The 27299-nt window shown below is 48.1% G+C and overlaps 1 protein-coding gene across 3 annotated transcripts in view; it reads left to right on the top strand.

Moving 5' to 3' along the window:
• The first annotated feature begins 316 nt into the window (after positions 1–316).
• HTT (huntingtin) overlaps positions 317–27299 on the top strand; it is a 127693-nt gene continuing 100710 nt past the window's right edge. For all 3 annotated transcript variants that reach the window (XM_055589236.1, XM_055589237.1, XM_055589235.1), the window contains exons 1-3: positions 317–711; positions 17171–17254; positions 26526–26646. In XM_055589236.1, the coding sequence (XP_055445211.1) occupies positions 500–711; positions 17171–17254; positions 26526–26646 (417 nt within the window). In that variant the 5' untranslated portion in view covers positions 317–499. The remainder of the gene's footprint in view (positions 712–17170; positions 17255–26525; positions 26647–27299) is intronic.

Raw genomic sequence — 27299 nt, 5'->3', positions numbered from 1 at the left:
AGGCTCACAACCTCCGCGCCCCGCCCCGCCCCTCATCGCAGCACCCCGCCCCGTCGTCGCGTCCCGCCCCTCCGCGCCGCGCCCCGCCCCATCGCCCCGCTCCTCTGCGCTTCGCCCTGCCCCCTCCGCGCCGCGCCCCGCCCCCTCCGCGCCGCGCCCCTCGTTCTCTCCTGGGAGGAGCGCACCGATGTCCGTGGCCTCGGCGGCTCCAGGAGGCGAGACGGAGGGCGCGGAGAGCCGCGCGGGCGCCGCTTCTGGCCATTGGTGGAGGCCCCCGCCTCCGGCTGTCAATCCCGTCGGCCTGGCCCCGCCCCGCCCGACGGCGGAGCGTCGCGGGGCGTAAGGCCGAGGGGGCTGCCGGGATAGACCCAAGATGGCCGAGCGCCTGGGTTCCGTTCCTACCCTCGGCCTCGAGCCTCATTCATTGCCGTGCTGCTGAGCGGAGCCGCGAGCCAGCCCGAGGGCTCCGGGCGCTGTCCCCGCGGGGCGGCAGGCCGCCATGGCGACCCTGGAAAAGCTGATGAAGGCCTTTGAGTCCCTCAAATCCTTCCAGCAGCAGCAGCAGCAGCAGCAACCTCCGCCGCCGCCTCAGCCGCCTCAGCCCCCTCAGCCGCCGCCGCAGGCGCAGCCGCCGCCTCAGCCGCCCCCGCCGCCGCCGCCGCCGCCGCCGCCGCTTGGCCCTGCCGCGGCCGAGGAGCCGCTGCACCGACCGTGAGTGCTGACCCGCCGCAGTTCGGCCCCAGCCCTCCCCGGCCTTCGCCAGCCTCCCGCTGAGGCACGGAGGCGGCCCCGGCCCTCTGCCCGCCCGGCTGCCCACTTTGGGGAGGAACCGGGGTTGCGTTGTGAGCAGGATTCAGGCGCGCCGAGGCCGCGTCCAACCCCCGCCCCCCGCTCTGAGGGGAGCAGGGCTGCGCCTGGGCGCCTCGCGAGGAGCCGGGAATTTGGAGCCAGAGTGATGTGCGGACAGTGGTGACCTCATGCCCGGGGACGTCGGACTGGAGGGCGGGGGAGCGCGCGCGGCCCAATGGGGAGCCTCTGGCGGGGCCCCCTTTAAACAGCCTGGGAGTCGGTCGGGCCCGTCTTCTCGCAGCCTCAGGGCTTTTCGTTTAGTTAGGGGGTCGCAGCAGAAGAACGAAGTGTCGCGAAGAGACCGGCTTGTCTCAGTTCTGGTCGGTCTGCAGGCCCCTTAAATGAGCGGTGGTCGCCCCGTAAGTGTGAACTTAGCCTAGATGGTTGATACTAACGTACGAGAAACAATAACACGGACTTCAATACTGGGAAGAGTGGACTGAAGTTTATTGTTTGCAATTGGAAATAAATCACGGCTTGCTGAGGGAGAGGTTAATCGCCGGGGCGAGTGAGGTGCGTTTCACGTGCATCGCAGTCACGCTGGCCAGAACCTGGATGGGTGTCTCCAGACAGTGTCCTGTCGCAGACATCCTGGTACTGTTCGGTGCTTGTGCTAGGGAAATTTTCGAAACAGAAGAAGAGAGGCCATTTGATGTCACCTTCTTAGAGAGCCCGAGTGCTTTCCCCTGAAGTTTTGGGTCTTCCGCAGAGGTCAGGGTGTGCCCTTCAGGTCTTTCTTTCATGTGCGGGCATTTTATTTCTCATCTGGATTTGTACAAGAGGGCATTTAATGAGGGCAGTTTTCGGGAAGCAGCCCCTTGAAGAAGTTCACCTTAATGTTAAGGTGGGTTCATTTTTAGTCATGTTTTCATCTTTGTTTCTGACATAATTCCTTGCTGTGTCCTGAGGTTTAATCAGGAAATGAGTATTTGGAGAGTCATTTTGGCTTATCTGTTAAAATGTAACAGTAAAGCGCTTTTTCTGCTGAAAGGTGAAAAACCTGTTTGGATACTTTGAGAAAAAAGAAAATCTAACAACTTGACTTTTCTCTGCAGCAAATAGCTTATAACCATGACCCATTCCAGACTTAGCAGAGTTCTTCTCCGTGGGGGTAGAAGTCAGAGAAGTTCACGCATGTTGGCATCTCTTGGATCTTGTGTACAAACAGGAAGCGCTAGGCAGGGCTCTGGGTGGGAAGGACGGTCTTATTGCCATCCCTGTCTGCTGTTCCAGCACTTGGTCAGTCTAAAATCATGCGTTCTGTTTCTTACGCTGTTTTGACAGAACCTGAATATGGTGTCTTCTTCAAAATACGGATGTGAAGATGTTTCTTTCTTAAGCCAGCTTGACAAAGTATACGTTTCATTACTTTATTGTAAGGAAATGTATGATTGACTTATTTTTAAAATGTAGTCTGTCATCTTTGCATAAACAATACATTAACATGATACAAATTCCAAAATCACAGACAGGTAATTAACATGTCTCTCTGCCGTTCCTTTCTCCTGAGTACCTAACTGCGTTCCCAGAGGCAAGCACTGTTACACTTCTTCCTTGTGTATCCTACCTGGTATAACGTGTGTGTGTGTGTGTGTGTGTGTGTCTGTGTGTGTGTATATATATATATATATGGATAGACTTTAAAATTTTTAAAAACAAAAATACTTCAGAATAGCAACTTTGAAAGGTTCTTAGCATGCTCTGAAATCAACTGCATTTGGCTTAATTATAGTTATAAAATACATAAATGTATTTTTATGTACTTTGCTGTTGAGAAAGCAAATATTCATTAATTTTGAGTAACAAACTCCCTGCTTACAAATTGGATCTTAACATGTCTCTTCATATGTTTAAGCTGAAAAATCCCTTCCCCAAAATAAGATTGGCCAAAAGCAATGAGAAAGTAACTGTTCTGCTTTTATGGTTCTTGCTGCCTGTGGAACTGGAGTGTCACCAGCTGAGCATGGGCTCCGATTAAGGATCTGCGTGCCTGCTCTGGGCTCAGCGTATGGTATGCAGGGTTCTGCGCCGTGCTGGCTGCAGTCTCTAGAAGGCTGGCGTGCAGGGGAGTGCCAGAGCTCGGCAGGGTCCTCACTGCAATTATGAGGCAGTTGGCATTGGCCTTTGGCACTTTTTCACTCTCCTTCATATTCCCTCCTAGTTTTTCCCTGACTTTAATTATTTGCTGAACATCTAACGAGTGCCAGCCAGTATCCTAAATAGGTGCAGTGCTACGGCCTTGAACAGATAAAGCTCTGCCCTCATGAAGCTTACGTTTTAGTGAGGGGCACAGACTGTAAACAGGGTGCCTAAGTTAAATACACGGCATGTTAGATAGCGGCAAGTGGAGGAGGAATGGCAGCAAAGCGGGGAAGGGGCCTAGGGAGGCCGTGACGGTTTTCAGATAGGATGGCCAGGGAAGGCCAATGAGTCGGTGGCTTTTGAGTAAAGACCAGGCCCAGGGAGCAGGTCCAGACTCCCGAAGAGGACTCTCGAGGTGGTGGGTGTGGCCTGTTGAATTCGGGAGAGGAGACTTTCTGTGGGAGCTGAGGTCTGAGAGAGAGAGTGCCTCGCCAGATCAGTAATCCCTTCCAGATGAAATAAAGACAGTGGCATTTATTCTAAGTGAGGTGGGAAGTCATTGGACGGTTTGGTCAGAGGAGGGAAGGATTTGAGTTCCGTTTTAAAATGAATACTGGCTGAGAGCCGAGTTGACGGACAGCCTGGGCAGCAGCAGGAAGCCAGTTAGGAAGTTGGTGGCGTGATCAGGTGCGAGATGATGGTGAGTTCTGTCGGCAGCGGCAAGCTGGGAAGTGGCTGAATTTTGGAGGTGAAACCAACAGGACTTGTTCTTCTCTGCTGAGCATGGTCTAGCCATAGTTGGTGTTATCGTTCAGGGTTCCATGCAGCTGCAAATAGCAGAGAACTCTTCTGCAGTTACGTAAACAGGTCAGAATTTATTATGAGACAAAAAGAGGTCCGTGTGAGGAAGTTCCACAGTGATTGGTGCCCAACTTTGTTTTTTGTACTTGTAAGTCCCTGTTCTCATTCTTTCCCATTTTTTAAGTTGAATTATTGTCTTTTTATTGTTGAATTGTGACAGTTCTTCATAATATTCTTGGTACTAGACCCTTATCAGATACACAGTTTGTGAAATGATACTCCCTCTCTTGGGTTGTCTCTTCACTTTTTTTCCCTGCACTGCACGGCTTGTGGGGTCTCAGTCCCCTGACCAGGGACAGAACCCAGGCCCTCAACGGTGGAAAGAGTGGAGTCCAACCACTGGACCGCCAGGGAAGTTCCCCCTAGACAGTCTTTTCTAAAAAATATTTTTAAGATTCATTTATTTTTGGCCATGGTGGGTCTTTGTTGCTGCATCCGGGCTTTTCTCCAGTTGCAGTGAGTGGGGCCTACGCTTCCTTGCGGTGTGCGGGGTTTAGTGGTTGTGGTCCATGGGCTTAGTTGCTCCAAGGCGTGTGGGATCTTCCCAAGCCAGGGATTGAACTGGTGTCCTTTGCGTTACAAGGCAGATTTTTCACCACTGGACCTCCAGGGAAGGTGTCCCCCCCGCCGCCCCATACCGTCTTGATTTCTGTTAATTTTTATCCCAATTTCAAGTGAAGTGTGAGTCCTCAACTTTATTCCTTCTCAAGATAGTTTTGGCTACTCTGGGCCCCTTGCATTTCCATTTAAACTATAAGAGCAGATTGTCCATTTCAGTGAGGAAGCCAGCCGGGATTCTCTGATGGGGATTGCCTGGATCAACTCGGAGAGTATCGGCGTCTCATCAACATGAAGTCTTGTGGTTCCTGAACACTGGCCCACGCTTTGTGCATGTGGTCAGACAGTCAGTGTTTCAGGCTTTGTGAGCACACCTCTAGGTGCCGTTCAGCTCTGCCACTGTGGGTCAGAGCGGCCCGACGCTGCAGGCAGAAGAGCAAGAGTGCCTCTGTGCCAGGGAGAGTTTGTTAATGACGTGGAACTTTGAATTTTGTGTGTAACTTTCCCATGTCATGAAAGACTACTCTTTGATTTTTTTTTTTTTTTGTCAACCATTAAAAAGTGTAAGAACACTTCTTAGACTGTCCAGGACAGGCAGGCTCTGGTTTGCCCCCCACCCCGGATCAGATATGCTGAGACCGCTTTGGGGAAGCATTGCTTCTTCAGTTGGTTTTTCTTAACTAGCTTAAAAAATTATAAAAATTGCATACCTACATTGTAACAGCATCTTCAGCTAGCACAGAAGATGACAAGCAAGACTTCCTCCCTGGCTGTCCTAGCCTTATTCTCGAAGAATAACAAGTAAGCTTCTTTTGTTTTCTCTGGCGTTTTAGTGCATGTACAAGTCTTTTTTTTTTTTTTTTGCTCACACCATATTTTTTCATTTAGCAATATATTGAAGATGTTGTTTCGTAGCAGTGCATGTAATTCTTACTGGCTGGCTATGCAATGCTGTGGAATTTCTTTGTAAAAGAGAACTCACAGAGGTGTCAAGGCATAGGTCTTTCCAGAGCCGTCCACATTCAGAGGCCCCACCCCATTACCTCTGATCCCTGCACGTGAGCCCGCCACTCAGTAAACCACAGACAAGACTTGCTATGGATTCTTGCTGCTCAGCGTGTAGTTTCAGGGCCAGCAATTTGGTATCGCTTGGGAGGGTATAAGAAGTACAGGATCTCTGCCCAACCTTAGACCTGCTGAGTCACGAGTCTGCATTTTAACAAGGTTTGTGAGCAGTTTATGTGCACATAAGGCTTGAGAAGCTCTGCTGTAGATGATCGGGCCCTATCTTTCTGATGTTATAATATGTGTGAATCATAATAAACTATGGAAAATTCTGAAAGAGATGGGCATACCCGACCACCCGACCTGCCTCTTGAGAAACCTGTATGCAGGTCAGGAAGCAACAGTTAGAACTGGACATGGAACAACAGACTGGTTCCAAATAGGAAAAGGAGTACGTCGAGGCTGTATATTGTCACCCTGCTTATTTAACTTATATGCAGAGTACATCATGAGAAACGCTGGGCTGGATGAAGCACAAGCTGGAATCAAGATTGCCGGGAGAAATATCAATAACCTCAGATATGCGGATGACACCACCCTTATGGCAGAAAGTGAAGAGGAACTAAAGAGCCTCTTGATGAAAGTGAAAGAGGAGAGTGAAAAAGTTGGCTTAAAGCTCAACGTTCAGAAAACGAAGATCATGGCATCTGGTCCCATCACTTCATGGCAAATAGATGGGCAAACAGTGTCAGACTTTATTTTTGGGGGCTCCAAAATCACTGCAGATGGTGATTGCAGCCATGAAATTAAAAGATACTTACTCCTTGGAAGGAAAGTTATGACCAACCTAGACAGCATATTGAAAAGCAGAGACATTACTTTATCAACAAAGTCTGTCTAGTCAAGGCTGTGGTTTTTCCAGTGGTCATGTATGGATGTGAGAGTTGGACTATAAAGAAAGAATTGGAGGGAATGCTAGAGGGGTCCTCCTCTTTCTATAACTTCAGGGAGGAAGTGTCAATGGCCCTGAAAGGGGCTTTTGTGGAACTAAAAAAAAAAAAAAAAAAAAAGAAAGAATTGAACGTCGAAGAATTGATGCTTTTGAACTGTGGTGTTGGAGAAGACTCTTGAGAGTCCCTTGGACTGCAATGAGATCCAACCAGTCCATCCTAAAGGAGATCAGTCCTGGGTGTTCATTGGAAGGACTGATGCTGAGGCTGAAACTCCAGTACTTTGGCCACCTGATGCGAAGAGCTGACTCATTTGAAAAGACCCTGATGCTGGGAAAGATTGAGGGCAGGAGGAGAAAGGGATGACAGAGGATGAGATGGTTGGATGGCATCACCGACTCAATGGGCATGGGTTTGGGTGGACTCTGGGCGTTGGTGATGGACAGGGAGGCCTGGAGTGCTGCGGTTCATGGCGTCACAAAGAGCTGGACACGACTGAGCAACTGAACTGAACTGAATGCAGCAATGCTGTCTGCACTTGGGAGGGAAGACTTAAGGCGCTCACGGTGCAGCTGTAGCTGAGGCGATGTTGTTTCTCTGTCCTAGGCCATGGAGTGTTTGTGTGGCTGTAAGTAGGTTGTACCACTGCCAGAGGAGCTGTGGTGGCGTTAAGAGCCCCGGTTGCTGGGAACGGGGCCTTAAGTGGGGCCTGGACAGGTGACCCGGAAGGACTGCTTTCAGCCAGGGGCCTGCTGTGTGCCCGGGCGCTCTGCCCTTGGGTTACAGCGGTGAACAAGGGCTGGTGATAAATCCTGTGGAGAAAAACGAAACAGAATTCGGGAGGGTGGTGCTATGGGGTGTGGTTTAGGGTGTGAGGCCCACGGAGAAGGCACCTCTGAAGCGGAGGGAGCGAGCGGGCCGCGTGGGTGTCTGAAGGAGGAGCGTGAGGAGGCCGGGAGGGGAGGTGAGGGGCAGCCCTGGACGTCCTCGTGCCCCAGTCTGAGGACTTCGGATATTCCCCTGCCCGGATGCACACTTGTGTCATCAAACAAGTGATGTAATTTGTGATGCTCAGCCAACGCCAGATGCTGGTGCGAAAGAAACTGGGTCACTTAATCATCGCTGGTGGGACTTAGAAAGGAGAGAGCTACTCTGTTTATGGCAGTTTCTTACAGAACTGAACTTTCAATTACTATATGATCTGGCTGTAGCACTCCTGGGGGTTTATCCCAGAGAAGTGGAAATGTATGTTTATGTGAATCTGTACACAAGTGTTTGTAGCAGCTTTACTCATAGTAGCTCCAAACTAGAGTCCAGTTAGATGTCTTTCAACATTGGTTAGACAATGATTGGTTAGACTGCTGAGCAGTAGGAAAAGGAACAAGCTCCTGATAACACGCGCAGCCGCTAAGGTGACTCTGAAGGAGATTGTGCTAGTGGAAACAGCCAGTCCCCAAAGGTGACACGCTGTTTGAGAGGTGGAAGCGACAGTCGCTCAGTCGTGTCCGACTCTTTGCGACCCCGTGGACTGTACTGTCCATGGGATTCTCCAGCTCAGAATACTGGAGTGGGTAGCCTTTCCCTTCTCCAGGGGGTCTTCCCAACCCAGGGATGGAACCCAGGTCTCCCGCACTGCAGGCGGATTCTTCACCGGCTCAGCCACCAGGGAAGCCCTGCATACTGTCTGGGTCTACTTCTATGACGTCTTTGAAATGACACAGTTGTAGGAGCGGAGAACAGATGAGTGGTTGCCAGGGGCAGGGGAGGGCAGAGGGCGAGGGAGTGGGTGTGGTTCTGAAGGGCAGCTCAGGGATCCCCATGACGATGGGAGTGTTCCCTCTCATGACCGGTGGCAGAGACATGAAAATGTACACATCTGAGAAGCTGTGTAGAGCCACATAGATTCACACAGACGAGTAAAACCGGATCTGAAGGTCAATGGCACTGTTCTGTAGCACTGTTCTGGCTGTGATTGCTTTGGAAAATGTTCCCCTTGGGGGAAACTGGGGGAACTGTGCCCTGAATTTCGTTTATTTCTTATGAAAGCACATGAATCTGCAATTACCTCATTAAAAGCTTTAACGATAAAGGCCACCCAGGTGGACAAGGGAGTAGGCGTGAGAGAGGCTGTGGAAGGAATGGAAGCTGGTTGGAAGCGATCAGATCAGCTGAGCGGCTGCCACAGGGCTCAGAGCCCGAGCTGCGGTGGCTGGCGCCCGGCGGGCGGCAGCGCTGGGGGGGTCAGCAGTGCTGGGGGGGTAGTGGTTTTTCGTACGATCATAAGGTCTGCAGCCATCGTCCCTGTCTCATTTCTGGGACGTTGCGTCACCCAGAAAGAAAGCCGTCTCTACAGCAGTCAGTCCCTGCCCCCTCCGCCTCCCCCAGCCCCTGGCAACCCCCAATCTGCTTCTGTCTCTAGGGTGCTGCCAGTTTTGGATGTTTTTTATGAACGGAATCATTCATGTCGGGCCTTTGTGTCAGATTTTATTCACTTAGTGTAACAGATTGGACTTTGAACTGCACTTTCTTCTATCATATTCAGTTAAATCACTAGTAAGAAAGGCATTAATAGCTTTTTTCTAAGGTATAGACTGTGTAGTGGGGAACCATCAGGCCTTGCTTTCCCTAACCAAACAGGACTTTTTTTTGGCCACACTGCACAACTTGAGGAATCTTAGCTCCCCAACTAGGGACTGAACCTGGGCCCTTGCCATTTGTGAAAACTCCGAATCCTAACCACTGGGCTGCCAGAGAATCCCCTCAACCAGTACTTTATTTTGAAATTATGTCTGAAACATAATTCCAAAGTGACTTAGGCATTTCTGTTCCTCCTCTGAGGAAAGAGGATCTCTCCAAAGGAGTTCCAATCTGCTAGGAACACTCTCACGTTAGTCTAGTACTTGGCTAAACTTAAAGAGCCGCTGATGCGGAATCGGCAGACCTAGCTGTCTGCCCGGCCCCTTACTGCTGCGCTCCTGCCACGGGGCCGCCTCTGGGCCTCAGTTCTGCGTCCTGTGTGGGGCGTGCAGACCCTGACTCGGGATGTGTGTGTGAAAGGACCCATGAGCACGAACAGCAAGGTGCGAGGTGAGTGGTTGTCTTCAGTTCCTGGGGTGGTCCAGGTCTTCTTTTGCACACCCTCAACCTGGAATCAAATTTTCCACGCTTCATCTTAAAATAACATAATTCTAAACGTGAATTTAGATGAGAGGGCTTGAATTCCTGTTTTCAGAATTATTTCTTGGATAATCCGTTTGTACCGTGCTGTACTAGGGCTTCCCTGGTAGCTCAGATGGTAAAGAATCTGCCTGTAATGTGGGAGACCCAAGTTCGATCCCTGAGTCGTGACGATCCCCTGGTGAAGGGAATGGGAGCCCACTCTAGTATTGCTGCCTGGAGAAGTCCCATGGACAGAGGACCCTGGCGGGCTACAGTGCACGGAGTCGGATGCTACTGAGTGACTTAACACTTTCACTTACTATGATCTGGAGACCTTGATTTTCATAGGTCCCTCCTTACAGATGACAACCACAATGGTGTGGTCACTCACCTCGGGCCAGACATCCTGGGGTGTGAAGTCAGTGGGCGTTAGGACACATCACTACGAACACAGCTAGTGGAGCTGATGGAATTCCAGTTGAGATATTTCAAATCCTAAAAGATGATGCTGTTTAAGTGCTGCACTCAATATGCCAGCAAATTTGGACAACTTAGCAGTGGCCACAGGACTGGAAAAGGTCAGTTTTTTTCCCAGTCCCAAATAAAGGCAATGCCAGAGAATGCTCATCCTACTGCACAGTTGCACTCATCTCACACGCTAGCAAGGTAGTGCTCAAAATCCTTCAAGCTGGGCTTCAGCAGTACGTAGACTGAGAACTTCCAGGTGTACAAGGTGGATTTAGAAAAGGCAGAGGAACCAGAGATCAAATTGCCAACATTCGTTGGATCATAGAGAAAGCAAGGGAATTCTAAGGAAAAAATCTGCTTTGTTGGCTATACTAAAGCCTTTGATTGTGTGGATCACAACAAACTGTGGAAAATCCTTAAAGAGACCGGAATACCAGACCACCTGACCTGCCTTCTGAGAAACCTGTGTGCAGGTCAAGAAGCAACAGTTAGAACTGGACATGGAACAATGGACTGATTCAAAATTGGGAAGGGAGTACGTCAAGGCTGTATATTGTCATTCTGCTTATTTAACTTATATGCAGAGTACATCATGCGAAATGCCAGGCTGGATGAATCACAAACTGGAATCAAGATTGCAGGGAGAAATACCAGCAACCTCAGATATACAGATTGATACCACCCTAAGGGCTTCCCTGGTGGCTCAGCTGTTAAGAATCCACCTGCAGTGCGGGAGACCTGGGTTCCATCCCTGGGTTGGGAAGATCCCCTGAAGAAGGGAAAGGCTACCCACTCCAGTATTCTGGCCTGGAGGATTCCATGGACTGTATAATCCATGGGGTCGTAAAGAGTCAGACATGGTTGAGCGACTTTCACGCAACACTCTAATGGCAGAAAATGAAGAGGAACTCGAGTCTTATGATGAGGGTAAAAGAGGAGGGTGAAAAAGCTGGTTTAAAACTCAACATTCAGAAAACTAAGATCATGGCATCTGGTCCGATCGCTTCTTGGCAAATAGATGGGGAAACAATGGAAACAGTGACAGACTTTATTTTCTCGGGCTCTAAAATCACTGCAGGTGGTAACTGCAGCCACAAAATTAAAAGATGCTTGCTCCTTGAAAGAAAAGCTATGAAAAACCTAGATGGTGCGTTAAAAATCAGAGACATTACTTTGCCGACAAAGGTCCGTCTAGTCAAAGCTATGGTTTCTCCAGTAGTTGTGTGGATGTGAGAGCTGGACCATAAAGAAGGCTGAGAGCAGAAGAATTGATGCTTTTGAACTGTGGTGCTGGAGAAGACTCTTGAGAGTCCCTTGGACTGCAGGGAGATCAAACAGTCAATCCTAAAGGAAATCAACCCTGAATATTCATTGGAAGGACTGATGCTGAAGCTGAAGCTCCAAGTTTGGCCACCTGATGTGAAGAGTTGACTCACTGGAAAAGATCCTGATGCTGGGAAGGATTGAGGATGAGATGGTTGGATGGCATCACCAACTCAATGGACATGAGTTTGAGCAAACTCCAGATCATAAAGGACAGAGAAGTCTGGCATGCTGCAGTCCATGGGGTCGTAAAGAGTCGAATGTAACTTAGTGACTGAACGACACCCACCACCTTACAGATGGTGTTTATGTACAGGTTGCATCGTTACCAAGTTAGAAGGGATGACAGTGGTTTGTTTTGATTTTGAAGGTGGAGTTTATAAAAAAAGGATTGAAAAGTCAGGACAGTTCTTACCCTGTTTTTCCAGTTCTCACCTTGTTCATCCAGTTCCTGCCGAGATCAGGGCAGTTCCATTTCAATCACTTTGATTTCCATACTTACACCTTCCGTAGAAGCTGTCAGTTTGACATATCAGTTCAAGAATTGAATCTAATTAAATCTCATGGGGGAATGAAATCGTTGTAGTTTTCTTAAACCGCCAAGTTGTTTATTGGACAGAATAAGATGGGAAGGAGGTGTTTCAGGCAGGCACCAGGGAGGTATTTCCAGGGGCCAGACTTCCCTGCAGGTTCCAGTACTGACCTGGGAAAGTTGGCTGAGACCAGGCTGTCCTGGGCCTGGTTAAGCCGCCTGGTGTTTGCGCCATGGGGGATTGTTTGTTGCTTTTGCAGCTGTGTTGCTGCCCTGACATCCTTTGGGGCATGGTATTGGATGGATTTTTTTTTTTTTTTTTCAGTTTTCTGATATTTTTAGCTAATGTCTCTATGTTGGGGTGTCTGAGGATGAAGTCTGGTTCTCAGACTTTAAAATATCCACTTTAAAATGTGGGTATTCTTCGGTGTGATAAAAGGCAATTTTGTTGGATAATTCTTTAGGTAGCAATCAGATGGTTTGTTTTTATGCTCCTCACCCAAGATAGGTGCGTCCCTGCACGCTCAGTTGTGTCCGACTCTTCGTGACCCCACGGACTGTAGCCCCCCAGGCTCCTCTGTCCATGGAGTTATCTAGGCGAGAATACTGGAGTGGTTGCCATTTCCTCCTCCAGGGGATCTTCTCTCCCCAGGGATCAGACCACACCTCTTGCTTCTCCTGCGTTAACAGGCGGATTCTTTACCACTAGCACCACCTAGTAATTATTGTTTGAATTTTAATATAAGATCAGTAACCACTGAAGACCGTCCATCTATCTACCTGAAGAATTTTATGATTTTAGAGCTACCGGTTGCGTGCAGAAAAGACTAGAATTCAATCAGGGCAAATGTTTTCCCCCTCAAATCTGTGTGGATTGCTGGGAAGTGATTCTGGATGAGTTCGAAGCGATCTGAAACGTGTGCTTTCTTCGTAGCTGACCGTGATGGGACATGCACTCACTCGTCCTGGCAGGAAAGTTGTGACAGTTAGGGCCACAGGCGGGCCGTCGCTGACGTCTTGCTCACACCTGTGGGCTGCAGCCCAGACCCCACAAGCTGCTTGAGCTCAGTCCTGTGGCACTGCTCCTCACGGTCCCTCTTTTTTTAAGCTTTGCTGTTTCTACTTCTCTTTCCATCTCTTGGTTTTGGAACTCCAGTTTAACATAATTATCATTTATCTTCCGAATCCTGTTTGTAAGACCGACTCAAGACTTTTGAGTCAGTTTTATTGTGTATTTAACCTACTCTTTGGGCTTCCCTTGTGGCTGAGCTGGTAAAGAATCTGCCTGCAGTGCGGGAGACCTGGGTCCGATCCCTGGGTTCGGAAGATCCCCTGGAGAAGGGAACGGCTGCCCACTCCAGTGTTCTGGCCTGGAGAATCCTGTGGACTGAATCCACGGGGTCGTCCACTCCTTTGTTGTCTGTGAAACTCCTGTGCAGTGTAGGTGCTGAGTGCCCGTGAGAGTCACCATGTGGCCCTTGCTCTCAGGGAGCCTGTCATCCCTGGAGAGGTAATCGTGGGAACGGTTACTTCCAAAGAGAGTGATCCAGGTGCCGGCTCATGACAGGGGCTGGGGCAGGAGCTGTGAGGGAATAGGGGTTTCCCAATGGCTCAGCGATAAAGAATCCGCCTGCAATGCAAGAGAGGGAGATGCAGGTTTGATCCACGCGTCAGGAACATCCCCTGGAGACGGGACGGCTGTCTGCTCCAGTATTCTTGTCTGGAAAACCCCATGGACAAAGCAACTTGGTGGCTACAGTCCATGGGGTTGCAAAGAGTCGGATAAGACACACACACACACACACACACACACACACACACACACTTCTTTATGTCTATCCCCACAGGGAGCTCAGAGGAGGAGCTAGATGGAAGCAGACAACGCAGGAATGAACTTTTATTTTGGTGGGTGAGGTTAGTACCTGGTCTTCGGTTTTTCTCTCGTTTCATAAATTTTGCTCCAGTTTTAGCACGTGGGTCTTAAGGACATCAGGCAGCGGGTTCAGAAAGCTGTGTCATTTTTTGTTACCTGCATTCTTGTGGCCCAGTCCACGTATGAGGAGAGAGACACAGTTCTTTTAAACTTGAGTTTGTGTGGATCACTTTTCTGCCGTGACAGCCATAAGCAGCGAGGTGCGCACAGTTAAGTGTTTGTCAGCTGTTTCTGGCTGCCATCCCCCAGGAGCTGTTTCAGAGCCCAGGGTGAGAGGCTGCCCATAGAGGGGCCGCTGCCTGTGGAGCTGGGAGACGGGTGTGGATTCGGCCCATTCAAGGCTTTTGGTGGATTTTCACTTTGGAAAGGAGCCATGGAGAAGAGAGTTAGTTTGCCTCCTAACGTATTGGGAGAGGTCACTGTTCTTTAAGTTTCTTGATGACTTAAGGTCTTCAACTAGGCGAGCTGCCGTAGTCGAGACTTTAATGTGGTGGCTCAAAGAAGAGAGCATTTAAGCTCTCATAGTACTTTCTTTTCCAAATTGAGGTATAATATATACATGCGCGCGCGCGCGCACACACACACACACACACACATATAGTTGCTGTTGTTCACTTCCTCAGTCATATCTGACTCATTGCAACCCCATGGACTGCAGCACCCCAGGCTTCCCTGCCCTTCCCCATCTCCCAGAGTTTGTTTGCTCAAATCCATGTCCATCGAGTCAGTGATGCCATCCAAACATTTCATCCTCTGCCGTCCCCTTCTCCTCCTGCCCCCAGTCTTTCCCAATCTTTCCTGAGTCTCTCCCATCAGGAAGCTTCCATCAGAGGGCAGACAGATTGAAAACCACAATCACAGAAAACTAACCAGTCTGATCACATGGCCCACAGCCTTGTCTAACTCAATGAAACTGTGAGCCATGCCGTGTGGGGCCACCCGAGACGGACGGGTCACGGTGGAGAGTTCTGACAAACGTGATCCACTGGAGAAGGGAATGGAAAACCACTTCAGCATTCCTGCCTTGAGAACCCCATGGACAGTATGAAAAGGCATCTTCAGCATCAGTCCTTCCGATGAATATTCAGAGTTGATCTCCTTTAGGATGGACTGGTTTGATCCCCTTGCAGTCCAAGGGACTCTCAAGAGTCTTCTCCAACACCACAGTTCAAAAGCATCAGTTCTTCGGTGCTCAGCCTTCTTTATGGTCCAGCTTTCACATCCATACCTGCCCACTGGAAAAACCATAGCCTTGACTAGATGGACCTTTGTTGGTAAAGGAATGTCTCTGCTTTTTAATATGCTGTCTAGGTTAGTTATAGCTTTTCTTCCAAGGACCAAGCATCTTTTAATTTTGTGGCTGCAGTCACCGTCTGCAGTGATTTTGGAGCCCCAGAAAATAAAGTCTGTCACTGTTTCCATCTTCTCCCCATCTATTTGCCATGAAGTGATGGGACCGGATGCCATGATCTTAGTTTTCTGAATGTTGAGTTTCAAACCAGCTTTTCACTCTCCCCTTTCACCTTCATCACAAGGCTCTTTAGTTCCTCTTCACTTTCTGCCATTAGGTTGGTGTCATCTGCATATCTGAGGTTATTTATATTTTTCCTAGCAATCTTGATTCCAGTTTGTGCTTCATCCAGCATGGTATTTCGCATGGTGTACTCTGCATAGGAGCTAAATAAGCAGGGTGACAGTATACAGTCTTGACATGCTCCTTTCCCGATTTTGGACCCAGTTCACTCATCATTACCTTTTTTAGTGTGCTCTCCTCCCCTGCCAGGCCCTGGTAAATTTCAGATCAGTTTACGTTCCCTTAAAGGCAAAGACCTTGCGGCATAAGTTGAATCGTCCCTCTGTGCCTTGAAGCGGGTGCGTTGAGCTTCATCCTTGTGCGTGTCAGTGTTTGCTTCTTCGCCGCCAGGCAGTGTTCCGTCGCTCCGCTGCGCTCTTTGCCCACTGGAACATCTGGCTCGTCTCTGTCCCCGCACTGTTGAAGCGCGTGACTCCAGAGGGTGGGCATGGGGGCCTCTGCCTCCTGCGGTCACTTGGGACCCGGGCTCCCTCCATCCTGCCACCCTGCAGCCTGCTTGTTGTCTTTGTCTGTATGTTCAAGAGCCGGGTGTTAGAAGTGTCTGTTCCAGGTGGGGAGCTAAAAGGAGGGGTGGTGCCCTGGGCGAGCCAGGGCGGAAGCTCCAGCCGCTGCTCGGTTCCTGTTTTGTCGGCGAGGAACAGTCACTTGTCTCTGCCTGCTGTGGGGAAGCCGGGCCGGGGGACTCCTCAGCAGGAAGCTTGTGTCTGAGAAGGGAAGCACGAGGTTTTGGTGGGTGAATAGCGGCCCACAGCACAGCTCATCAGCGAGTCTCTTTTAGGAAGGAGACCGGTGGGGGACGTGGTCACCTGTCCACGTGGTCAGAGACTTACTGGCTGGGTCATGGGAGCCCCTCTCCGCACGCCACGGACTTGGCCTCTTATCCGGGCCTGTCTTTCCTTCTCCTCGACCCCACTTTCCGCTTTGGAGACTCTTCCTTGCTCACGTTCTTCCCTGGCCACATCTGAAGTGCCTTGTGAGGATGTGTCTTTCTTGGTTTGCACAGTTGGAAGAGTCTGTTCCTTCACGTGTCCTATTTCGGAACCTGAGGTTGCATTAGGGATTAAACGAAGGTGTTGGTCAGTTAGTATTTTAATTTCTTTGGTACTCTTTGTTGAATTCCCTCAAAAACATAGTAGTCTTCTGGTCTCAGTGTTCCCAGTTAGTACCATGTCCTGGTAGCTCTCAGACACTCGGATCCTTTTTTGGATGTGGTCATCAAGCCTGATTTACTTTCCGCTTCCTCTCTGGATCATCCCTGTCTTCAGTATTTCTCCGGTGCATACCTCAGAGACCGCCAAAGTCACAGGTTTGGGTGAGAAGCAAGCATCTTTTATCTCAAATTCTTGACCAGTCTGTTCGCCTCCTTTTTAAACTTTGGGCTGAAAAATCTTACTAGGAGGCTTTTGAGAAAGGCTCTGGGCAGGGTGCTCGTTTGTAGCCATTTGGGGTCATAGGAGCAATTAGCCATTGTGTTAATGCATTCTCTGATACTTAACCGTGTGAGGCCGTGTGGTTTTGCGCGGGGTTGCCGTGTAGAGGAGGCGTGGGCTCCCTCTGTCCGCGCGATCCTGGGCGAGCCCTGTTGGCGCTGCAGCTTCTTCTGCTACAGCAGAGAAGGCAGGCGTGTTAGTGGCGCCCCTGGCTCTTCTGTGGTGCCCGGTCCTGTAGGGGACCCAGGGATCGGCCCACCCCCACCTCTCTGACCTCAGGGCACCTTGCCCGGGCTCGGGGTGCCCGGCTTTACTCCTTGGAGTCAGGAAGCTGTGTTGAATGAATGAATGGTGAATGCCACGTAGAAACTGATGGAGTGGACAACACTAACTGCCTTTGCTCTTTTTTTTTTTCCCCTCTTTTAGAAAGAAAGAGCTCTCAGCCACCAAGAAAGACCGTGTGCACCACTGTCTGACCATCTGTGAAAACATAGTCGCTCAGTCTCTCAGGTAATTGCACTTCCAACTTTCTAGCGAAAATAGAACACTTCCGTGTTTTCATTCTGAACGGGCTAGAAGGTTCTTCGTTGCCCCACTTGTTTGGAAACCTTTACGGGACCCTCCCCCTTCTGGCCGTGGATGCGGAGGATTTCCAGACACTGTGCTGAGTAATACTTCTTGTAATCTTACACCGTGTCGTTGTAACCATTAGGATAACCGAACAGCATGTTTGTATTTTACTTAGTAACAGTGGTAGGAACAGGAGCCTGCCCGATTACCGGGGTCTCCTGGTGGTTTTTCTTCGGCGCTCTGCCCTGTCCGCCCTGTGGGGGTGCTCCCTGCTCATCACAGCTTTGGGACAGTGGGGTCATGGGCCTTGACCGGAGGCCCACCTCCCTGGCTCGGTCGTTCCTCTGGGGTGAGCAGGCAGCACGTTCTTATATAGCTTATTTGCTGATTCTCCTTATTCTCCTTGCTTTTGATTGTCTGTCTTTCTTTCTGAGTACTGTTCCTCGTATCTGTGAGTGGTAGATATTTTAAGCCTGTCTTTGAATGAGTGAGTAGGGCACAAATGTGCTTATGGCTTCTGAACTCCATTACTCAGATAGGACATGTGAAATACTTTTCTTGGAGCAAATCATTCATATTATTCTCCTGTTGGGAAGGGCTCTTTGTAATCTCTTAGAAAAACCTCTAAGAATAATTACCTTGGTTTTTGTACTGACAGAAATTTGGTGATTCATTTATTTTTAGTGGCACCTTGCCACTTGTATTTTATACTTTCGAAGTGATTTCATGTAGAGTATTTCATTTTAGTTGAACTCAATGCCATTTTAAAAGACAGTGTATGATTACTGTTTTTATCTAATTTGTAGAAATATTGTGGGAAGAAACGAAGTGACAATATGTGCTGAAAATAAAAATACAAAAATTCTGAGTTAGTATGCTATTGTAGAGCAATATTGCATAGGAACCTGGAATGTCAAGTCCATGAATCAAGGCAAATTGGAAGTGGTCAAACAAGAGATGGCAAGAGTGAATGTTGACATTCTAGGAATCAGCGAACTGAAATGGACTGGAATGGGTGAATTTAACTCAGAAGACCATTATATCTACTACTACAGGCAAGAATCCCTCAGAAGAAATGGAGTAGCCATCATGGTCAACAAAAGAGTTCGAAATGCAGTACTTGGATGCAATCTCAAAAATGACAAAATGATCTCTGTTTGTTTCCAAGGCAAACCATTCAATATCACAGTAATCCAAGTCTGTGCCCCAACCAGTAACGCTGAAGAAGCTGAAGTTGAACGGTTCTATGAAGACCTACAAGACCTTTTAGAACTAACACCCAAAAAAGATGTCCTTTTCATTATAGGGGACTGGCATGCAAAAGTAGGAAGTCAAGAAACACCTGGAGTAACAGGCAAATTTGGCATTGGAATATGGAATGAAGCAGGGCAAAGACTAATAGAGTTTTGCCAAGAAAATGCACTGGTCATAGCAAACACCCTCTTCCAACAACACAAGAGAAGACTGTACACATGGACATCACCAGATGGTCAACACTGAAATCAGATTGATTATATTCTTTGTAGCCAAAGATGGAGAAGCTCTATACAGTCAACAAAAACAAGACCAGGAGCTGACTGTGGCTCAGATCATGAACTCCTTATTACCAAATTCAGACTTAAATTGAAGAAAGTAGGGAAAACCACTAGACCATTCAGGTATGACCTAAATTAAATCCCTTATGATTATACAGTAGAAGTGAGAAATAGATTTAAGGGCCTAGATCTGATAGATAGAGTGCCTGATGAACTATGGAATGAGGGTTAGGGTTAGGGTTAGTTCGTGACATTGTACAGGAGACAGGGATCAAGACCATCCCCATGGAAAAGAAATGCAAAAAAGCAAAATGGCTGTCTGGGGAGGCCTTACAAATAGCTGCGAAAAGAAGAGAAGCGAAAAGCAAAGGAGAAAAGGAAAGATATAAGCATCTGAATGCAGAGTTCCAAAGAATAGCAAGGAGAGATAAGAAAGCCTTCCTCTGCGATCAGTGCAAAGAAATAGAGGAAAACAACAGAATGGGAAAGACTAGAGATCTCTTCAAGAAAATTAGAGATACCAAGGGAACATTTCATGCAAAGATGGGCTCGATAAAGGACAGAAATGGTATGGACCTAACAGAAGCAGAAGATATTAAGAAGAGGTGGCAAGAATACACAGAAGAACTGTACAAAAAAGATCTTCACAACCCAGATAATCACTATGGTGTGATCACTCACCTAGAGCCAGATATCCTGGAATGTGAAGTCAAGTGGGCCTTAGACAGCATCACTACGAACAACGCTAGTGGAGGTGATAGAATTCCAGTTGAGCTATTTCAAATCCTGAAAGATGATGCCGTGAAAGTGCTGCACTCAATATGCCAGCAAATTTGGACAACTCAGCAGTGGCCACAGGACTGAAAAAGGTCAGTTTTCATTCCAATCCCAAAGAAAGGCAATGCCAAAGAATGCTCAAACTACCACACAATTGCACTCATCTCACACGCTAGTAAAGTAATGCTCAAAATTCTCCAAGCCAGGCTTCAGCAATACGTGAACTGTGAACTTCCAGATATTCAAGCTAGTTTTAGAAAAGGCAGAGGAACCAGAGACCAAATTGCCAACATCTGCTGGATCATGGAAAAAGCAAGAGAGTTCCAGAAAAACATCTATTTCTGCTTTATTGACTGTGCCAAAGCCTTTGACTGTGTGGATCACAATAAACTGTGGAAAATTCTGAAAGAGATGGGAATACCAGACCACCTGACCTGCCTCTTGAGAAATTTGTATGCAGGTCAGGAAGCAACAGTTAGAACTGGACATGGAACAACAGACTGGTTCCAAATAGGAAAAGGAGTATGTTGAGGCTGTATATTGTCACCCTGCTTATTTAACTTCTGTGTAGAGTACATCATGAGAAACGCTGGGCTGGAAGAAGCACAAGCTGGAATCAAGATTGCCAGGAGAAATATCAATAACCTCAGATATGCAGATGACACCACCATGGCAGAAAGTGAAGAGGAACTAAAGAGCCTCTTGATGAAGGTGAAAGAGGAGAGGGAAGAAGTTGGCTTAAAACTCAACTTCAGAAAATGAAGATCATGGCATCTGGTTCCATCACTTCATGGGAAATAGATGGGGAAACAGTGGAAACAGTGGCAGACTTTATTTTGGGGGGCTCAAAAATCACTGCAGATGGTGACTGCAGCCATGAAATTAAAAGAAGCTTAGTCCTTGGAAGAAAAGTTATGACCAACCTAGATAGCATATTCAAAAGCAGAGACATTATTTTGCCAACAAAGGTCCGTCTAGTCAAGGCTATGGATTTTCCAGTAGTCATGTATGGATGTGAGAGTTGGACTGTGAAGAAGGCTGAGTGCTGAAGAATTGATGCTTTTGAACTGTGGCGTTGGAGAAGACTCTCGAGAGTCCCTTGGACTGCAAGGAGATCCAACCAGTCCATTCTGAAGGAGATCAGCCCTGGGATTTCCTTGGAAGGAATGATGCCAAAGCTGAAACTCCAGTACTTTGGCCACCTCATGCCAAGAGTTGACTCATTGGAAAAGACTCTGATGCTGGGAGGGATTGGGGGCAGGAGGAGAAGGGGACGACAGAGGATGAGATGGCTGGATGGCATCACTGACTCGATGGACGTGAGTCTGAGTGAACTCCGGGAGTTGGTGATGGACAGGGAGGCCTGGCGTGCTGTGATTCATGGGGTCGCAAAGAGTCAGACACAACTGAGCGACTGAACTGAACTGGACTGTAGACAACATTACTAATGAAAAGTAGGGGAAAAGGTTTGGATTCTGTCTCCACTCCGTATAAGCCAGGTGGCTTCAGACAAGGCTCACTTCTCGGAGTCCCTGTGGCCTCGTCTTTGATGTGTAAACGCAGTGTTCAGGGCTCTTGTGGGAGGAGCGACACCTGTGAGACGCTGCTGAGAGCTGCATGAAAGTGCCCGTGAGCTCCTGGGAGGCAGAAACCCGTCCCGTGGTGGTGCATGCTGTCCTACACACCGTGTTACTCTTGTGTGAACGCCTGGCAGACCCCCGGGGCCTGCTTCTGCCCTAGCACAGCTGCGCTCACCTGACTTCCAGCATCCGGGTCTCAGGAAGCAGCACCTCACACTGAAAGCTTATGGAGCCAGAAGATAGACCTTTTCCATTCTGAGTGCCTCATGCCTTATGCTTAGTTTGTTTCTTGATAATTCCCAATGGAATTGATGGAATGTTGGCTTAGATTCACACGTGTGTATGTGAGACTGAGTGTGTGTGTGTGTGTGTGAGAGAGAGAGAGTGTGTGTGTGTGAGAGAGAGTGTGTGTGTGTTCAGTTGCTCAGTCATGTCTGACTCTTTGTGAGCCCGTGGACTGCAGCCCACCAGGCTGCTCTCATCCATGTGAGTTTTCAGGCAGGAACCCTGGAGTAGATGCCATTTCCCTCGTGCAGTGGGTCTCCCCACGCAGGAATGGAAGCTGCCCCTCTTGTGTCTTCTGGCAGGCAGAGTCTTTACCACTAGCACCACCTGGGAAGTACGCTGAGATGTGTTAAGACTGCTTTGTGGTTCGGTTTGCCATCGTAAATCATGGTAATAGCTGTTAATAGTTCCTACGTTCGTGTGTCTGTTGTGTTTATATGGAGTAATGCTGGTGGTCTTTATGCTGCTTGTTCTACGTAGGATCATATTAATGGGATATTTTTTGGACCCAGAGAGGCTGTCTTTGGTCGCATCAGATCAGAGAACGTGTTTGTTTAAGATGCTTTCTATACTTTTCAAAAAGTTTGGATTGTAGCGCTGAAGTGGCTCTTCTGTTTGCATACAGTGGTTCAGGAGGTCTGGGTGGCTGGCACTTCCTGTGGCCTCTCCTCTGCTGTAGCTGGTCTCTGGCGTGTCCCTTAGCTTCTGTGAGGTGCTGACGGTGTCTCTTGCAGGTTGTTTCAGGCAGCTGCTCGAGTCCTTGAGGCATGTTGTGACTCAGCCTGCTTCAGCTCTGAATTTGGTGGTCTGTCCTGCTGCTTCCTAGATATGCACGAACATCAGAATCACCCAGATAATTTGTTAGAAATACAGGAACGAAGATAACCTCACTGCCCTCTTTCCCCAGCACTCTTCATGTTTTCTGTCCACTGGAGGGTGAGGATTCATGTTTAACGAGTTTCCTTTTGGGAGGAACTCGACATCCTCGTCTGAACAAGTGTACTTGATAAGGTGATTGGGTAAAAATAAGTGTACAGGAATCTATAGATTTCCCATTCCCATATATTAGCGTAAATGTGTTAGAAAATATAATGCTTCAAGAATCAATTCCTAGTAGCACCAACATATAATATTTCAAGGAATTGATGAGAGATATGCAGAAACTATGGAAGGACTGTATGGACTTCCCTGAAAGGGACAGGTGACTACTGCCCTTTCAACATGGGGACAGTTCCTTATCATAAAGTTAAACTTTCTCTAAATTAATTCACAAATTTAAAATGAGCTTGATGAGAATTCTAGTAGAAATATTTTTGAACTTGTTCATCTGCAAGAATAAATACATCAGTTTTAACAAGGAAAATCTGAAACCATCAGTAATTGGTGAGACCTGGTGTTCATGACATTAAAATAGCTGTTAGACATTAAAGAAGGTTCAGAATAGGACGTGGGAAAGTGTAAGTGTGTATGTGCAGATATGAATTTATGATAAAGGTAACGTATTAGTGTGGAAATGATGGATTATTGAACCAGGTCACTATTTAGGGGAATATTCTTCATATTGCAGGCAAACATAAATGCCAGATCCATTACCTAAACGTACGAGAGTAAAATCAGTACTACAGAAAGAACATTTAACCTTAGTCTGAGGAATGCGTACAATATAAAGGAAAAAAGTGTCTTATTTAGAATATAGTTCAGTATGTCAAAATCTACTTTAAACTGAAACTTAAATGCAACTTGGGGAAAGTTTTGATGGCATATGTGTCAAAGGTTTACTAGTTTCTGTAGAGAGAGATTGTAAATCATTCAGAAAAAGGCTGTCTTTCTAATAGGAAAACTGGCAAAACTGTGAATGGGCAGTGTGGAAAAGAAGAAATGTAACTGAGCCGGTAACCGTAATAGCTAGCACTTATTTCATGCTTCCTGCGGAAAAATGTTCAGATTTACTAGGAATCACTGGAATGAGGCTAAAACAAAAATCAGAACATTGCTTTTTTACCTGTTAAATTTGCAGACATTAAAAATTTGCAAACATTAAAAATGACTGCAAAAAAATTGCAGACATTAAAAAATACTCAGGATTTTTTCAGAGATGATACAACTTTTTTAAAAGGCAACTTGGGGGATTTCACTGGTGGTCCAAGGGCTAAGACTTTGTGCTGCCGATGCAGGGGGCCCAGGTTCGATTCCTGGTCAGGGAACTAGATCCCGTGTGCTGCAGCTGAGACCCTGCACAGCCAAATAAATAAATATTAAGCAAAAGGAAAGACAGTTCGGCCCGTTTGATTTAGGCATTTCGCTGTGGGAATTTCTCCAGGAGCGAGTGCAGTGACGCTGGTGCAGTGCGGTCAGCCCATGGCACCAGGAAAGAGAGTCTTCACGGCTTACCTACAGGGGGGTTCAAACACTCGGTACGGTTATGGAAAGAAGTATTAGTTAACTTTATTAAAGATGAGTTATAGATCTGTGACTAGGTGATATAATAATATAAAAATTAAATTTAAAAATTATGAAGGATTTTTGCTTCTGACTAAGATGGTTAGATGTCATCACCGATTCAATGGACATGAGTTTGAGCAAATTCTGGGAGAGAGTGGAGGACAGGGAAGCCTGGCATGCCACAGTCCATGGGGTCACAAAGAGTCAGACGTGACTGAGCGACTGAATGACGACAGGTTCATCATATCCCACAGAATGGGCGCATCTCCACGCTTCCTAGTTCGCCTTTCGTAGCCCAAGGCCACCATGGGGACGCTCCTCCCAGCTCCGAGTTTGCGGGCCCCGCCAGGCTCTGGGGTTGCAAAGACGCGACTGAGCGACTTTCACTTTCACTTGATGGTAATATCAGCTTCCATCTGTTCAGGGCCAACATGGTGAACCTCTTTCCATTGTCTTACTGTTAACCTATGTGAATCTTTACATTTAAAATGTGTTTCTTATAGGCAGCAAATATTGGGTTTTCTCATTTGATCTGAAAAATCTTCTACATTTCATGTCATTATTGATATAACTAGGTTTATTTTTTATTTTTTTGGCTTCAGCGGGTCTCAGCTGCAGCACACAGGGCTTAGCTGTCCTGCAACATGTGGGATCGTAGCTTCCTGACCAGGGATTGAAGCCGTGTCCCTTGCATTAGAAGGCAGATTCTTAATCAACGAACCACCAGAAAAGTCCCTAAAGCTAGGTTTGAATCTGCAGTCTGCTACTGTGCTGTGACTTCCCTGTTTTGCCCATATGCTCTTTATTTGCCCTTTTCTCTGTTTCTGTCTTCTGGATTAAATATTGTTTGGGTCAGCTTCAGTTATTTTTCTCACTGTTGGTCATGTTTCCCTGCTTCTTGGGAAGCATTCCTGACCATTTCTGATCAGATGCCAGACCTTATAACTTCTATCTTTTTGGGTGCTATACACTTTGGAATTCCGACGTTCCTGAAGCTTGCCCCAGAGTGCAGCTGTGTTGCTCTGAAGGACTAGGGCCATCCTGGGTTCTGCCTGCAGGCAGGATCAGAAGAGCGTCTCACCTGGGCTGAGCTTAGTCAGCTCTGTTGTGAAGGCAAAGCCTTCTGAGCAGCCGACCCAAGGCGCCAGAAGGATGAGGTTTCCCCTCTAGCTGGAAAAGCAGGAGCTCTTCCCGAACTTGGAGTTTCAGCACCTGCTCCCTCCAGCCCCTTCAGCTGACTCTACCCGCAGCCCCAGGCCACTGTCTGCAGAAAGACTCAGCTGAGACCTGAGGGCCCCACTCGTCTCGGGGTCTCTCTGTGCAGCTCGCCCCTCTCTGGTCTTCCCCCAGTGGACCCAGCCACCCTGCCATCAGCTGAGGCCATCAGCTCTGTCTCCCCGTCTCAGCAGCCGTGGGCTCTCCCGGGTTCCCCTCTTCATGTCCTCATTGGGAAACCTCCTCCAGGCAGTCATCTGGGGAAATCCTGAGGCTCGTCGCGTTAGCTCTCCATTTATCCAGAGATGCCTAATACCTGATGCCTTGAAACCACAGTTACATGCGTTTTATCCATTATCAGCTGCTTTAGGCAGGAAGGCAAACCCTGTCCTTGTTACTTATTTTGTTGTTCAATCGCTAAGTCGTCTGACTCTGTGACCCCATGGACTGCAGCACGCCAGGCTCCCCTGTCCCCTGATTTAGTTATTGGAGAGTGTCTTAAAGAGCATGGTTAGAAGTAGTATATAAACGTACTTTTTTTCTTTTTTAAAAATTGGGATGGGATGGGCGCACGACACCGTGAGCCTGGTTTGCTTCGCTTGTGTGGTGCGCTGCGGCAGCCTAGTGTCAGCTAGCACCTTTGTCGTGTCGTCGCCATTCCTTTTTGTGTGTTGAGAGCAGTAAAGAGCTACTCTCTCAGCAACTGTGAAGTTTAGAATGCAGTATTGCTGACTGCAGTCACTAAGCTGTGCGTCAGAGCTCCAGGTTATCTCCTAGTTACAAGTAAGCCTGCTTTTTCAGCTGTGAATTTTATGGAATCTCTGAACAAGTATTTCTGTCTCCTTTTCTCTCTCTTTTTTAAAGATTACTTAATTACTTATTTTTGGCCGTGCTGGGTCTCCCTTCCTTCTTGGGCTTTCTCTTGTTGCAGCAGGCAGGGCCACTCCGGCTGCTGTGCGCGGGCTTCTCTCGTTGCAGCGTTCAGGGCTTAGCTGTCCCCGTAGCATGTGGGAGCCTCCCAGTCTTCCCAGACCAGGGAGCGAACTCGTGTCCCCTGCATTGGCAGGCGACTCAACCACTGGACCACCCCGGAAGCCCCCAAATAAAATATTTCTGATGAAAATTTTGTGTCTGAATTCAGATGTGCGGTAAAAAAGATTGTTCTATAGCACACTAATTTCTTCATGTTGATTACATGTTGAAGTAATATTTTTGATACATTGGGTGAAATGAAATATATTATTAAAATGAATTTTACTTGTGTGTCTAACATCCTTCTTCTGTTCCAGAACCCCACACAGGATACCAGAAACTTAACTGCATTTCATCGTCATGTCTTCTCTTGGCTGTGACAGTCTTTCTTCTTTTTTCACTTAGAAATTCTCCAGAATTTCAGAAACTTTTGGGCATCGCTATGGAACTTTTTCTGCTGTGCAGTGACGACGCGGAGTCAGATGTCAGGATGGTGGCTGACGAATGCCTCAACAAGGTCATAAAAGTAAGAGCCCTCTAGACGGTGTTCTCTGAGACGCGGTCACTGTGGCTAAGAGGGGAAACCGTAACTTGGCGTTCTTCTGTTCTGAGCAGCGGAGTCCTGTGGGGCGGCTGCGCTTTTTAATCTAATAGTGTGTGGTTTGGAGGCACTCTAGTGTCTGCCAGGGTACTGCCTGTACCTGCCCACTCAGAGGGCACGGGTTTCCTCTCATGCCTACGCAGGGCGTAGGTCAGGGATGGGCGCTGACAGTGACCACTGGGGACCCTTGGACCGAGTGTCTTGCTGCTGAGAAACGGCGAGGCCCTGAGACGGCAAGGGGACGGGCAGTGGGGTCCGCCGTTGATGTCTTCGTCCCCCAAGTCCTGGGTCGGGCAGGACTGTTCACAGGGAAGGACGTGCCTTCTCTGGTCGCTTGGCTGGCATTCTGGCTGGAGTTGGTTTGAGATAGGAGATAGGAGTTCCCAGAAAAAGTTGGTGAAGCCAGAAAGCCGGAGCCGCCTGGGTGGGAGGTGAGGTGAGGAGCGCGGGAAACGCCTGTCCTCTTTGCTCAGGCTTTCCCGGTGCGGAGTCTGAGATCCCTGTAGCTTTAATCTACTTTTCCCTTTTCCTGTTTTTTGCTGCTATTGAAGATGAAGTGCTTCTTTCATAATTCTCAC

This window comes from Bubalus kerabau, chromosome 7 (genome assembly GCF_029407905.1).
Source record: "Bubalus kerabau isolate K-KA32 ecotype Philippines breed swamp buffalo chromosome 7, PCC_UOA_SB_1v2, whole genome shotgun sequence".
NCBI classification, from domain to species: domain Eukaryota; kingdom Metazoa; phylum Chordata; class Mammalia; order Artiodactyla; family Bovidae; genus Bubalus; species Bubalus kerabau.
Note: the sequence above shows the minus strand (reverse complement) of the source record. Positions and strands in the feature narration are given on the sequence as shown.